The following is a 14,862-nucleotide window of genomic DNA, read 5'->3' as shown; positions in this document are numbered from 1 at the left end:
TTAATAAAATTATTGACATTTAGTAAATTTAATTAAATTGTTATTGTTGTTTTTTTGATCTCAGCTTAAAGTCATGCATTGACTAAACTACAAGTGTAGCTTAACCAACAGAGGAAAAGTATGCTTGTCAAATTTATTTGGGCAAAGCCCTATAGACTGCAAGATGGTTGGATGTACAGCTGTTTCGGAATTACTACATTCCTCATCAGCATCCTCTACTTGCAGCAAAACTATCAACCAATTATCAGAATAAATTCGGGTAATTCCGAAACAGCTGTACATCCAACCATCTTGCAGTCTATAGGGCTTTGCCCAAATAAATTTGACAAGCATACTTTTCCTCTGTTGGTTAAGCTACACTTGTAGTTTAGTCAATGCATGGCTTTAAGCTGAGATCAAAAAAACAACAATAACGATTGAAGAGAAGCCAACAATAACAAACAAAACGAATGAAGATAGAGGAAGCACGCTCAAAAACAAACCCAGCCAAATACATTTAAATCGATGATTTGAGTTTGGCAAAGGAAAAGAGATATGCTGGCAAATTTGTTGAGGCAGTAGCCGACTATCAAACCCTTTTTCGGGAGGTTCAAGTGTAGTTCACGTTGGGTTGAGTGAATTACCCGAATTTATTCTGATAATTGTTTGATAGTTTTGCTGCAAGTAGAGGATGCTGATGAGGAATGTGGTAATTCCGAAACAGCTGTACATCCAACCATCTTGCAGTCTATAGGGCTTTGCCCAAATAAATTTGACAAGCATACTTTTCCTCTGTTGGTTAAGCTACACTTGTAGTTTAGTCAATGCATGGCTTTAAGCTGAGATAAAAAAAAACAACAATAACGATTGAAGAGAAGCCAACAATAATAAACAAAATTTAATTAAATTACAAAAAATGGGAACATATTTTTAATTCAATCTTCTCTTACAAACTAAATTTACAGAAAAAGACAAAATAGATCTTATAGATAATACATATCCCACCTATTAAACAAAAGGGTAGTAACCCAAAATTTTTTTAATGAAAGAATAGTAAAAAGTGGGACACTTGTTTTTAATGAAAAGTGAAAATTTCAAAATTTTGAGTTACTACGCTTTCTCTCTTTGGGTGAAATTGGGTGCTGGTTAAAAGTAATTGATACTCAAAAATCACCTTATTGCGAATAAACAAGTATATACGGCCGTAAGAGTGTCCAGGCCGAAGCTTATGTACCCTCCACCATGGATTGCGTACAAACTTCTTCTAAACACTGCCATCCACAATCGAATTACTTTGGTTTCGGTAACGCTTGCCGATGGCAAGGTATCTTAAAACCGATAAAAAGGCCGATTAAATACGTTTATAATCCAATTTGACAAAATTTTCTATAGAAATAAAATTTTGACAAAATTTTTTCCAGAAATAAAGTTTTTACAAAATTACAATACAAATAAAATTTTTACAAAATTTTCGATAGAAATAAAATTTTGACAAAATTTTCTATAGAAATGAAATTTTAACAAAATTTTCTTTAGAAATAACATTAAAAAAAAAATTTCTATGGAAAAAAAATTTTGGTATATTATTTTTGGCTCAAGTGGCAACCATGATTATGAACCGATATGGACCAATTTTGGCCATATACCATATACCAACATCATGTACCAAATTTCAGCCGGATCGGATGAAATTTGCTTCTCTTTGAGGCTTTGCAAGCCAAATCTGGGGATCGGGTTATATGGGGGCTATATACACGTATGGACCGATGTGAACCAATTTTTGCATGGTTATTAGAGACCAGATACCAACATCATGTACCAAATTTCAGGCGGATCGGATGAAATATGCTTCTCTTAGAGGCTCCGCAAGCCAAATCTGGGGATCCATTTATATGGGGGCTATACGTAAAAGTGGACCGATATGATCCATTTGCAATACCATCCGACCTACATCAATAGCAACTACTTGTGCCAAGTTTCAAGTCGATAAGTTGTTTCGTTCGGAAGTTAGCGTGATTTTAACAGACGGACGGACGACATGCTTAGATCGACTCAGAATTTCATCACGACCCAGAATATATATACTTTATGGGGTCTTAGAGCAATATTTCGATGTGTTACAAATATATATATATATATATATATATATATATATATATATATATATATATATATATATATATATATATATATATATATATATATATTCCGTTACGAACGGAATATATATATATATATATATATATATATATATATATATATATATATATATATATATATATATATATATATATATATATATATATATATATATATATATATATATATATATATATATATATATATATATATATATATATATATATATATATATATATATATATATATATATATATATCTCCAATTAATTTTTTAATTGAAATGTCTTCAATAACAGAAATGCTAAATTAATTGACACTATTAATTTGTGTGATTGATTTTTATTTCAATTAAAAAATGTTTTGATTCAATTACATTTTTCATTGAATATTTTTTAAAACTCAATTAAGATTTTAATTGGAAAAACTTTCGTAAAATTTTTTTCTGTGTATCCATGCCAAATTTGGTTAAAATCGGTTCAGATTTGAATATAGCTCAAATATATATCTTTCGCCTGATATGGATTTAATTGGCCCTAGTGGCTAGAATTTTGCCTTTATTTCCTTCAAGTTTTGCACAAAAAGTACAAGGGATGGATTTATATAGCTCCCAACAAATTTGAAGGAGTTGAGATGGTATCAAAAATTTTGGTCTACATAGTGGTGAAGGGTATAATATAGTCGGTCCTCCGACTTTAGACTTTACTAACTTGTTATTATTTGAATTGGTTATCGAAAAAAAAAAACACTATTGCATCCAGTGTCCTATACATCTAAGTTAAAGGTTTTATCCTTTTGTATCGCTGTCTAGAACATTTTATGGTGATCAGAACAACGGCTTAAGCGCTATGATTTTTGGCCAAAAAATTGGGGTCGCTAGACCATCAAAATAATAATAATTCTTGAAGAAGAAACCGACAATAAAAAAACAACAAATGTTTGGGGATTTAGTCAAGCGGACTTATTTCATAGGGAATTTGGTTTAACTGAAAAGAGGAAACTATTTTTTGCGGCCAAGAATGACTTCTTCACATACCCCCAAATATTATAAGGAATACTCGTAGCCCTTCTGGAGGAAATTTAGAACCTTCGATGATGATATGTATATGCAAATACACATTTGCTATTTCGAGAACTTCTTTCTATACTCGAACATTTTTGTGATCTTTTACCTTAAGTAAATTTTTCAAATATTTATATCCGACATGCGTTAAACCCTGTGGATGGTTGACTAGCAACCGCGTGTAAATCTTCACGAAAAATATCCCAAAAATATTACTTTACCCAAATGAAACAACAAAGGCAAACTTACCACTGGCAGTTCAGTGCTGGGAAAGAGGTCCGTATAAATGCCAACAAACAACGAAACATCCTGTTCCAGGAATTTTGGCAAATTCACATCAACAATGGCGCGTAAAACAATTTGTGCCTCTGGCAAATCCGGATACATGCGACGTAAGGATGCTGATGCCAACAAAACAGACTTTACAGCTCTCATACCTAAAAGAAAACACAGCAATGTCATGGAAAAGTTATCTTTGAGGTTTTGTTGGTAGTAGAAACAATGCTGCTGCTGCTTAGTAGCTGAACAAAAAAAAAAAAAAAAATCACCAACTGGAGTGGGCAAATTACGTTGAGCCATTACAAATTTCTAAAGCTGAATATCATTACAAAACTTTTGCAAAACGTAATTATATAAAAAAGTATTTAATTTTTTTATATTAAAATAACAAAATTTCTCTTGTCGTTTATACTTTTTATATAATTTGCAGTATGATTTCCGGTATCTGGTATCTTAAAAGTACTCTTGATTTTTGTAACTTTTACATCAGAATATTGCCCTTCGGCTTAAAAACTACTCTACCCCAAAAGAAAATTTACGAAAGTAAATCTCATAACAATTAACATACGGCACGAGCCATTAGCATTAGTAAATAGCGTCTTTGTTTAACTAGCTCCAAAAATAAGAAAACATGGATAAGATAGTTTGAGTAGGCTACCAAACTTTTCATAAAATTAAAATTGCAATAAACAAATTTTAAAAATAAAATTTCAAGGGACTCATCAAAATGCATATGATATGAAAACTAAATTCAGTAGAATTAGAATATTAGACTACAATATGGGAATATCACACTAAACCCGAAAAAGGTATGAGGGCTTTATTTAAATATTAACCGACTTGGTTTAAATTCAGCACACTTGAATGGCATCTATTCGCTGTGTGAAATGTCAAGTCAATTGAAGTAAAATCCGATTGGAAATGTGTATAAATTATGTGCCATATTTCCACTTTGTACACCATCAAAAAAAAATCGCTTCGGTAACATATACTCCCAAACATATTTTGCTTCAATCATATAAATTTTTGGGTATTGCCCAAACATTTATATGTTTGATTTCTTCCAATATATAATATGTTTGAAAGCATATTGGTCTAAACAATATAATATGTTTGGGAAGTCTAAATTCCAAACATTTTGTATTTTTCCATCCAAATTCAATAATGTTGTCTTCCAAAAAACTATATGTTAATATGTGAACATATAATATGTTTGGATGCATTTTGGACCCAAAAATATTATATGCTGAGAAGAATTTTCTCCCATAGAATATTGTGCTCAAAATTTTTTTCTGCCTAATTGTATATTGCCTCACATTTTTTTCACTTCCATGAGTTTTTTTAGTTCTTAGCACCTTTTTCTGTAATACAAACATTGTAGAAGAAATTATTAAATTTTATAATTTTTTTTTTCAATTTTACCTTTTGCCGGACGGGGATTCGAACAGCGGACCACACAGTTTGTAAGCCAGCACACTAACCACTGGGCTACGTAGCTGTTATGGTCATCAAGAGATAATTATCGTTATAAGTTATATTTATATAGCATAGCTTGCGGCGCCCACGAGCCGATGCAAACATAACATTGTTTAACAACATAATATTGTTAAATATACATTTGTTGGCAGCGTGGAGCAATGGTTGGTCGTCCTCCTTGCGTGACAGGGGTCCTGGGTTCGATCCCTGCTTCGACCAACACCATTTTTATACCCTCCATCATAGGATGGGGGTATATTAACTTTGTCATTCCGTTTGTAACACATCGAAATATTGCTCTAAGACCCCATGAAGTATATATATTCTGGGTCGTGGTGAAATTCTGAGTCGATCTAAGCATGTCCGTCCGTCCGTCTGTTGAAATCACGCTAACTTCCGAACGAAACAAGCTATCGACTTGAAACTTGGCACAAGTAGTTGTTATCGATGTAGGTCGGATGGTATTGAAAATGGGCCATATCGGTCCACTTTTACGTATAGACCCCATATAAAGGGACCCTCAGATTTGGCTTGTGGAGCCTCTAACAGAAGCATATTTCATCCGATCCGGCTGAAATTTGGTACATGGTATTGGTATAGGGTCTGTAACAACCATTCAAAAATTGGTCCACATCGGTCCATAATTATATATAGCCACCATATAAACCGATCCCTAGATTTGGCTTGCGGAGCCTAAAAGAGAAGCAAATTTCATCCGATCCGGCTGAAATTTGGTACATAGTGTTAGCATATGGTCTCTAACAACCATGCAAAATCCACATCGGTCCATAATTATATATATCCCCCATATAAACCGATCCCCAGATTTGGCCTGCGGAGCCTCAAAGAGAAGCAAATTTCATCCGATCCGGCTGAAATTAAGTACATGGTGTTGGTATATGGTCTCTAACAATCATGCAAAAATTGGTCCACATCGGTCCATAATTATATATAGCCCCCATATAAACCGATCCCTAGATTTGGCTTGCGGAGCCTAAAAGAGAAGCAAATTTCATCCGATCCGGCTGAAATTTGGTACATAGTGTTAGCATATGGTCTCTAACAACCATGCAAAATCCACATCGGTCCATAATTATATATATCCCCCATATAAACCGATCCCCAGATTTGGCTTGTGGAGCCTCTAAGAGAAGCATATTTCATCCGATCCGGCTGAAATTAAGTACATGGTGTTGGTATATGGTCTCTAACAATCATGCAAAAATTGGTCCACATCGGTCCATAATTATATATAGCCCCCATATAAACCGATCCCCAGATTTGGCTTGCGGAGCCTCAAAGAGAAGCAAATTTCATCCAATCCGGCTGAAATTCGGTACATGATGTTGGTATATGGTCTCTAACAACTGTGCAAATATTGGTCCACATCGGTCCATAATTATATATAGACCCCATATAAACCGATCCCCAGATTTGGCTGGCGAAGCCTCAAAGAGAAGCAAATTGCATCCGATCCGGCTGTAATTTGGTACATGGTGTTGGTATATGGTCTCTAATAACCGTGCAAAAATTGGTCCACATTGGTCCATAATTATATATAGCGCCCATATAAACCGAACCCCAGATTTGGGTTCCGGAGCCTCAAAGAGAAGAAAATTTCATTCGATCCGCCTGAAATTTGGTACATGATATTGGTATATGGTCTCTAACAACTATGCAAAAATTGGTCCACATCGGTTCATAATTATATATAGCCCCCATATAAACCGATCCCCAGATTTGGCTTGCGAAGTCTCCAAGAGAAGCAAATTTCATCCCATCCGGTTGTAATTTGGAACATGGTGTTAGTATATGATCTTTAACAAGCGTGCCAGAATTGGTCCATATCGGTCCATAATTATATATAGCCCCCATATAAAACGTTCTCCAGATTTGACCTCCGGAGCCTCTTGGAGGAGCAAAATTCATCCGATCCGGTTCAAATTAGGAACGTGGTGTTAGTATATGGTCGCTAACAACCATACCAAAATTGGTCCAATCACACAAAAATTGGTCCATATCGGTTCATAATCATGGTTGCCACTAGAGCCAAAAATAGTCTACCAAAATTTTATTTCTATAGAAAATTTTGTCAAAATTTTATTTCTAGAGAAAATTTTGTTAAAATTTTATTCGGTTCATAATGAAATTTTCATCATTGTCAAAATTTTATTTCTATAGAAAATTTTGTTCAAATTTTATTCGGTTCATAATCATGGTTGCCACTCGAGCCAAAAATAATCTACCAAGATTTTATTTCTATAGAAAATTTTTTCAAAAGTTTATTTCTATAGTAAATTTTGTTAAAATTTTATTTCTATAGAAAATTTTGTTAAAATTTTATTTCTGTAGAAAATTTTGTCAAAATTTTATGTCTACTTTGTCAAACTGAATTATATACGTATTGGATCGATCTTTTTATACCCACCACCATAGAATGGTGACGGGGTATAATAAGTTTGTCATTCCGTTTGTAACGCATCGAAATATCGATTTCCGACTATATAAAGTATATATATTCTTGATCAGGGAGAAATTCTAAGACGATATAAGCATGTCCGTCTGTCCGTCTGTCTGTCTGTCTGTCTGGCTGTCTGTTGTAATCACGCTACAGCATTCAATAATGGAGCTATCGTCCTGAAATTTGGCACAGAATCGTCTTTTGTCTGCGCGCAGGTCAAGTTCGAAGATGGGCTATATCGGGCCATGTTTTGGTATAGCCCCCATATAAACCGACCTCCCGATTTGGGGTCTTTCGCTTATAGAAACCGTAGTTTTCATCCAATTCACGCGAAATTGAAAATATAGAGATATTTTGGGACCTTGAAGAGGTGTGCCAAAAATGGTGAGTGTCGGTCCATGGTTTGGTATAGCCCCCATATAAACCGACCTCCCGATTTGGGGTCTTTCGCTTATAGAAACCGTAGTTTTCATCCAATTTGCGCGAAATTGAAAATCTAGAGATATTTTGGGACCTTGAAGAGGTGTGCCAAAAATGGTGAGTGTCGGTCCATGTTTTGGTATAGCCCCCATATAAACCGACCTCCCGATTTTACTTCTTGGGCTTATAGAAACCGTAGTTTTTATCCAATTTGCCTGAAATTGGAAATCTAGAGGTATTTTTGGGCCATAAAGAGGTGTGCCGAAAACGGTTAGTATCGGTCGGTATTTTAGTATAGCCCCCATAAGAACGATTTCCCGATTTAACTCCTAAGGTTTCTAGAAACCGTAGTTTTTATCCGATTTGCCTGAAATTGTAAATATTCTCGTATTTAAGGCTCACAAAATAGTGTATCGGATTAAGTTTTTATCGGTCCATTTGGTAATGCCTCCATATAGACCAATTTCACTTCTTGTGAATATAGAAGGCGCACTGATCATGAAAATTGCTTGAAACTCAATGTAAAATTTCCAGATTTTATTTTTCGGGTGAAAATCTACAGATTTAAAATTTCAAATCATGACGTTATTTTATAATTTTCTTGCACACTTACAAGAGATGTTAATGATTCCTCTAAAATAGTCCTCATAGGTGAAATCTTTAAATGTATCTTCGGGAAGTGTCCTCAAGTCCTCAAGCCCTCCTGAAATTTCAAAGGAAATCCTAATATTTGGTTCATGGTGGTGGGTATTTAAGATTCGGCCCGGCCGAACTTACTGCTGTATATACTTGTTTGATTTAATATATACCACGTATGTACTTACATACAATTTAGAAGATAGTATTAGGAGGTTTTAAGATACCTTGCCATCGGCAAGCGTTACCGCAACTTAAGTAATTCGATTGTGGATGGCAGTGTTTAGAAGAAGTTTCTACGCAATCCATGATGGAGGGTACATAAGCTTCGGCCTGGCCGAACTTACGGCCGTATATACTTGTTTTTTTTTTAATATATTTATTAACATATATTCCAGATTCGTTCGGAAGTTCCCGAAAAGATGTTCAGCATTATATACTATTATATTAAATTTTTACTACGAAATTGTAAAGTGTGTTTTATAAAAGACTTAAAGTCAGAAAAGAAAAATGCTTGAGATAAACGAAATGGACTGAGTTCAAATCAAATATTATTTTTTTATTGCAAAAATAAAAATTGTGTAACAAATGAAGGTTTTTGTATACAAGTTTAAAATTTTCGAAGAAATTCAAAAACTCTTACAAATGAAGAACGTGAATTCGAGTATATAAAAATATTTTTCCATCGAATCCTAAGGTTAACGATAACCATTCAAAAGCACATTATATTTAAATTCTAAACAGTAATTTTACAACAGCACATAAATTTATTTTGGTGTGAACAATTGTTTGCTAGCATGTAACAACATTAATTTAGAAATACAAATAAATATGAATTTTTATTAACGAATAATTTTGTACTTAATTTAATTCTTAAGGCCGGTATAAATTGGTATTATCGCGTTAAAATGGCCATGTTTACCATTATACTTGTCGTTAATAATTTCTTTTAAAGAAAATAAACTTATTCAATTGTTGCTTTGGATCTTTCCCCACCATGTTATAACACAATTTACCGGAAAAAGTTGTAATGTTATTCTGGTTTGCCGCTAAAATGAGAAATAATTTTAGCGGCAAAACTAGAACTCAATGCCCGCTTTTATTTTCGAAAAAATCCGTCAACTCCTCTTGGACTAATCATTAATAAAGAGGAACTAATCTTTGTTTTTATAGATCTTACTGTTTAATATTTTACTGTTTCCCCCTGTTTTCATTTTACTTTCACAACTCTAAAAAGAGTGCACTGAAAAAATATTGTCGTGAGGCCAAAGAGTTCATGTCCTTAAAATAAGAATACAACTTTTGCTTAGCTTAGAAGACGCATTTCTCTAATATAAAGTTTTTTTCCATGTTCAAAGGTCGATACTTTCAATGAAGTCGTGTTGTCGTTATAATTAAGTGATTTGACTTAAATATGGGTATCATAACATGAAAGAACAAATTTTTGGACTAAGGTCAACTTGACTTTAATAATTCAGAAAAATTCTTTAAAATTAATGAAACTGTCTTTAAATTTGTTGCATTTTTGCATCTTGACTACAAGGCAAAAATCATTAAAAAATAGGATATGTTTTTCAATACTTTATTTTAAAGACATTTCTTAGTTGAAACATAGCATAATTTCTACTGGAAGTCTTGTTTTTAACGGACATTTTATAGCATATGAAAAAAAGCTGAAAAAGCGAAAAATTGAAATGTGCATCGTAGAGTCAAGTACACAAAACCCCATTTAAAAGATAATTGTGTCTTGAAAGCATCCTTACTTGTATTTTCCGCTTCTTTGGTTCGGAATCAATACCAAAATTGTTAAATTGGAGACACAATCCTTGGAACCGGACATGCTTTTTGTTCAGTGTATGGGCACTATAGTTGGTTAGTTTTTATGAAGATCCCTATAATTACCTTTGTTTGAATATTTTGACTTACTCGTCCTACGTTCCGATTTGTTTTGACGAAACAAAAAAAAAATGTGCCCGTAATGCGAAAATGATAAACAAAACTCATGCTCTTTTTTTTTCAAATATATTTTATCTTGGTTCCGAATGAATTTTCTCTCCGAATACTCATTTTAATATTTTACTTAATCATATACAATTTTTGGCGAAGTCTTATATCACAACATATATATGTTTACTCATAATATGTAAATTTATACTTGTTTATATTCACACGTAGTATTTTTCCTATATTTAATGAAATTTTCTTTGTGTATATATATTTGTAATGCGCCAATTGGTTACTTTCATTATTTTACTTCCAGCATACACTTTGTCTCTCTTTGTAAACACATATATGTTTATGGGCTATTTCTAAATTAATATATGTTTGAATCCAAGCATATTATATTTACAAACATTTTATGTCCCAAACATAATATGTTCTAACATATTAACATATATGTCCCAAACATATTATGCTAGTTTATGAACATTATATGTTTGCACTCAAAAATATTGTGTTTAAAAATTTGAGTTCCACATATAATGTTTATACCCAAACATATGAAAAACAGTCTTTTTCGTCCGTGCAGAAGTTGTATTTTTAAGAATGTGGCCAACTAAATGTATGGTTCTCTTAAGTGATAATTGTTGATGACAATAATAGCTGCGTTGGTAGTGTGCTAGCTTACAAACTGTGTGGTCCGCAGTTCGATTCTCCGTCCCGGCAATTAAAAAAATTGTAAAATTACATAATTTCTTCTAAAATTTCGAGGAAAGAATTATTTTTTTTTTTGCGTGAACTTACCGTAATCGTAGTGTGATTGTGAGGATAGCTGCTCCGAACATAGCTTATATGCCAATACGATTTTTTGGGCCAATTGACGTGCCTCATCGAATCCATTTGAATAGAGAGTTATTTCACCAATCATGGCATAGTCCGGCACCATCATGGCTACTGTACGAAATAGGACTTTTAAATTATCTGGTAATTCTGTACGACCAGCATAGCTGAAATTTAAATACGTTTTATTTATTAAAAAAATTAATTAAAAAATTAAAATTTCACATCTAATATAACATACAGTCATCTAAAATTTCGAATTCATTGTTATCAATGCCAATTCTTTCACTAAGTCGAATAAAAGCTCTTTCATGTTAATGTATATTCCTTAACATCATCTACGGCAGAACTTAAGGCAAAGCCATATTCAAATGTTCCCAAAGCATTCTGGCTATCCTAACCAAAAATTATTTAGGTGTTTAAGGGATTTTGTATACATTTTTTCAGCTAAAAATATCGATTTCTCCTTCATCATATACTATATAAAATTCGTTGTCTATGCATAAATAAAAAACCTATCATGCAGATTAAAACACCACTATTAGAAACAAACTAAACCAATAAATTTTCTTTACCATCTCCATACAAACCAATAAATCAATTTATACATTTGTAGGCGCAGCTGTACAAAAATTCATTTATGTTCAACTTCCAGCAACTTGTATTGGCCTTTGTGTATATCGATAAATTATCAGAATTTTCAACAGTTTAAATAGATTATCATTGAAATTTTCTGAAAAACAGAACCATTTCACTTAAAACCAGAATTTCCACCTCCAAAAATTATCCTGAATAGTTGAGCTATTATTTTAATTTCAACAAGTATATATGGCCTTGGGGTCGTTAGTGCCGAATCTTAAATACCCACCACAATACAAAAGTTTATTTTAAAAACTCTTTTTATACCCACCACCATAGAATGGTGATGAGATTATAATAAGTTTGTCATTCCGTTTGTAACACGTTGAAATATCGATTTCCGACTATATAAAGTATATATATTCTTGATCAGGGAAACGATATAATGATGTCTGCCACGCTCCAGTCTTAAAATAATGAAGCTATAATGCTGAAGTTTTGCACAAACTCGCAAAATTAGTAAAATTTTGACAAAATTTTCGAGAGAAATAAAATTTTGACAAAATTTCCATACAAATGAAATATCGAAAAAATTGTCAATAGAAATAAAATTTTGCCAAAACTTTCTATAGGAATAAAATTTTGCCAAAACTTTCTATAGAAATAAAATTTTGCCAAAACTTTCTATATTAGAAATAAATTTTTGACAAAATTTTCTATAGAAATAAAATTTTGACAAAATTTTCTATAGAAATGAAATTGTGACAAAATTGTCTATATAAATGAAATTTTAACAGAATTTTTTATAGAAATGAAATTTTGACAAAACTTCCTATAGAAATGAAATTTTGACAAAACTTCCTATAGAAATAAAATGTTGACAAAATTTCCTATAGAAATAAAATTTTGACAAAATTTTTTATAGACATGAAATTTTGACAAAATTTGCTATATAAATAAAATTTTGACAAAATATTCTATAAAATAAAATTTGGACAAAAATTTCTATAGAAATAAAATTTGATAAAATAGATAAAATAGTTGCAATAGAAAAAAGTTTAACTTGATTTTTAAAATATGATTGAAGTGTTTTCTTGATTTCGAATGCGTTGCTTATTAACTGTATATTGATTGGAAGAGTGTTCCAAAGACGAATTGTACTGACGAGGAATTGATACTCCGAAATGGCATCTTGTAACGCAGTTGAATGATCTTCTTCCCACGATTTGATTGAGAAAATTTTCATAGAGATAGGTAGGTTCACCGGAATAAATAATTCTTTGAAGAAATACAAGGCATTTGAAATGTACGAAGCTGTCAAAACTCATATTGAATAGTTGGTAGGCAAAAGATGATATCCGATCGTAGCGTGTTTTATTGAATACATATCTTGCTATGCTGTTGTAAGCAACATTTAGCTTTTGCTTGTCAGCGCTGCTACAGTTTCCAAATATTTCAACTCTATACAGAAGAACAGGAACAAGATAAGTTTTAGCCAGGAGCATCCGTATAGGATGTGGTGTTGAGGATTGCACGGTCCACAAGTTTCTCAACATTCCGTATGTTTTCGCAATATTGCTTTGTATGTGGTTAGTCCATGTCAAACGCTCATTAAATGTAACACCAAGATTTGCTGCAGTTTGCACAATATAATAATGTGTACTTATGTTGACATTTCTCTTTGTTAAACAAACAAACATTTGGATTTTGTCGGATTAATCATTAAGTCATTATTTAATGCTCAATTGTTTATTTTCTCCAATTCCTTATTGATTTTCTCGATGCACTGTGGTAATTTATTCACAGATGTACAGCATAAACTTGTACATCGTCCGCATAAAGTTGCATTTTGCAATATTGCAAGACAGAAGGCAAATCATTCACGTACATGCAAAAAAGTAACGGTCCAAGCACCGAACCTTCAGGTACACCCCTATTAGTATTTAGAGCACTAGACTTTACATTGCAGTGATATACAGACTGTGTTCTGCCAGTAAGATACGATGAAATAAGTCTACAAGCTGAATCAGACGCCTTACTATGATCAAGCAATATATGTACAGATACATTGTTGTCATCCATTTTAGATCTCAGATATTCAATCACATCCGTGAGCACAGTAATACAGCTTTTTTGAGGTCTAAATCCTGATTGTCTGTGTGAATTTATGAATGTACTCATTTGATTGTACATAACACGTTTCAAAACTTTCGAGAGAAATGGTATTATTGCTATATGCCGAAATTCCTCGGATTTAGACTTAAGTAATGGTATGATTTTAGTGAATTTCCACGACGCTGGAAAAACAGACTTCGTAAGAATGGTGCTAAAAATGAATGTAAAATAAGGCAAACAATTTGGAAGCAATAATTTTATAAATTTTGGGCTAAGTTCATCCGTCCCTTCAGCGTTTGACTTTATAGAAACGAAGCATTTCAGAACTTCACATTGATCGACACAATTGAAGCTAAATTCGGTATTAGAAGAACCACAGCACGATGGAAGAATTGAGTATGAAAGATTATTAAAGTTAGTCGAAGATGACTGCACCCTCAAAAAAATCGCTTCTTTAACATATGTTCCAAACATATATTGCAGGAAGCATATATATTATTGGATACTGCCGAAACATTAATATGTTTGTTTTATGTGAACATATTATATGTTTGGAAGCATTTTGAGCCCAAAAATATTATATGCTTGGAAGAATTTTTCCCAAAGACGATTGTGCTCATTGCCTAACATACTCGTAATTTTCACTTCCACGAAATATTTGAGTTCTTGGCACCTTTTTCTGTAATACAAATAATGTTGAAGAAATTATTCACTTTTATAATTTTTTTAAATTTTACCTTTCGCCTGCACGGAGAATCGAACCGAGGACCATACAGTTTGTAAGCCAACACACTATCCACTGGACTACGTAGCTCTTGTAGTCACTAGTAGACAATTATCGTTATAAGTTACATTTATATAGCATAGTTTGCAGCGCCGACGAGCCCATGCAAACATAACATTATTTAACAGATACATACATTTGTTTGCCACGT

General features: G+C 32.6%; 1 protein-coding gene across 1 annotated transcript in view; it reads right to left on the bottom strand.

Annotated features, from left to right (window-relative positions):
- The window catches only part of Dnah3 (dynein heavy chain 3, axonemal), a 671,994-nt gene that overhangs the window by 369,995 nt on the left and 287,137 nt on the right, over window positions 1–14,862 (bottom strand). Inside the window, exons 31-32 of the mRNA XM_075308183.1 lie at window positions 11,198–11,400; window positions 3,430–3,617 (exon numbers count right to left, since the gene is read on the bottom strand). Of these exons, the coding sequence (XP_075164298.1) occupies window positions 3,430–3,617; window positions 11,198–11,400 (391 nt within the window). The remainder of the gene's footprint in view (window positions 1–3,429; window positions 3,618–11,197; window positions 11,401–14,862) is intronic.

Source organism: Haematobia irritans, chromosome 4 (assembly GCF_050003625.1).
Source record: "Haematobia irritans isolate KBUSLIRL chromosome 4, ASM5000362v1, whole genome shotgun sequence".
NCBI lineage: Eukaryota > Metazoa > Arthropoda > Insecta > Diptera > Muscidae > Haematobia > Haematobia irritans.
Note: the sequence above shows the minus strand (reverse complement) of the source record. Positions and strands in the feature narration are given on the sequence as shown.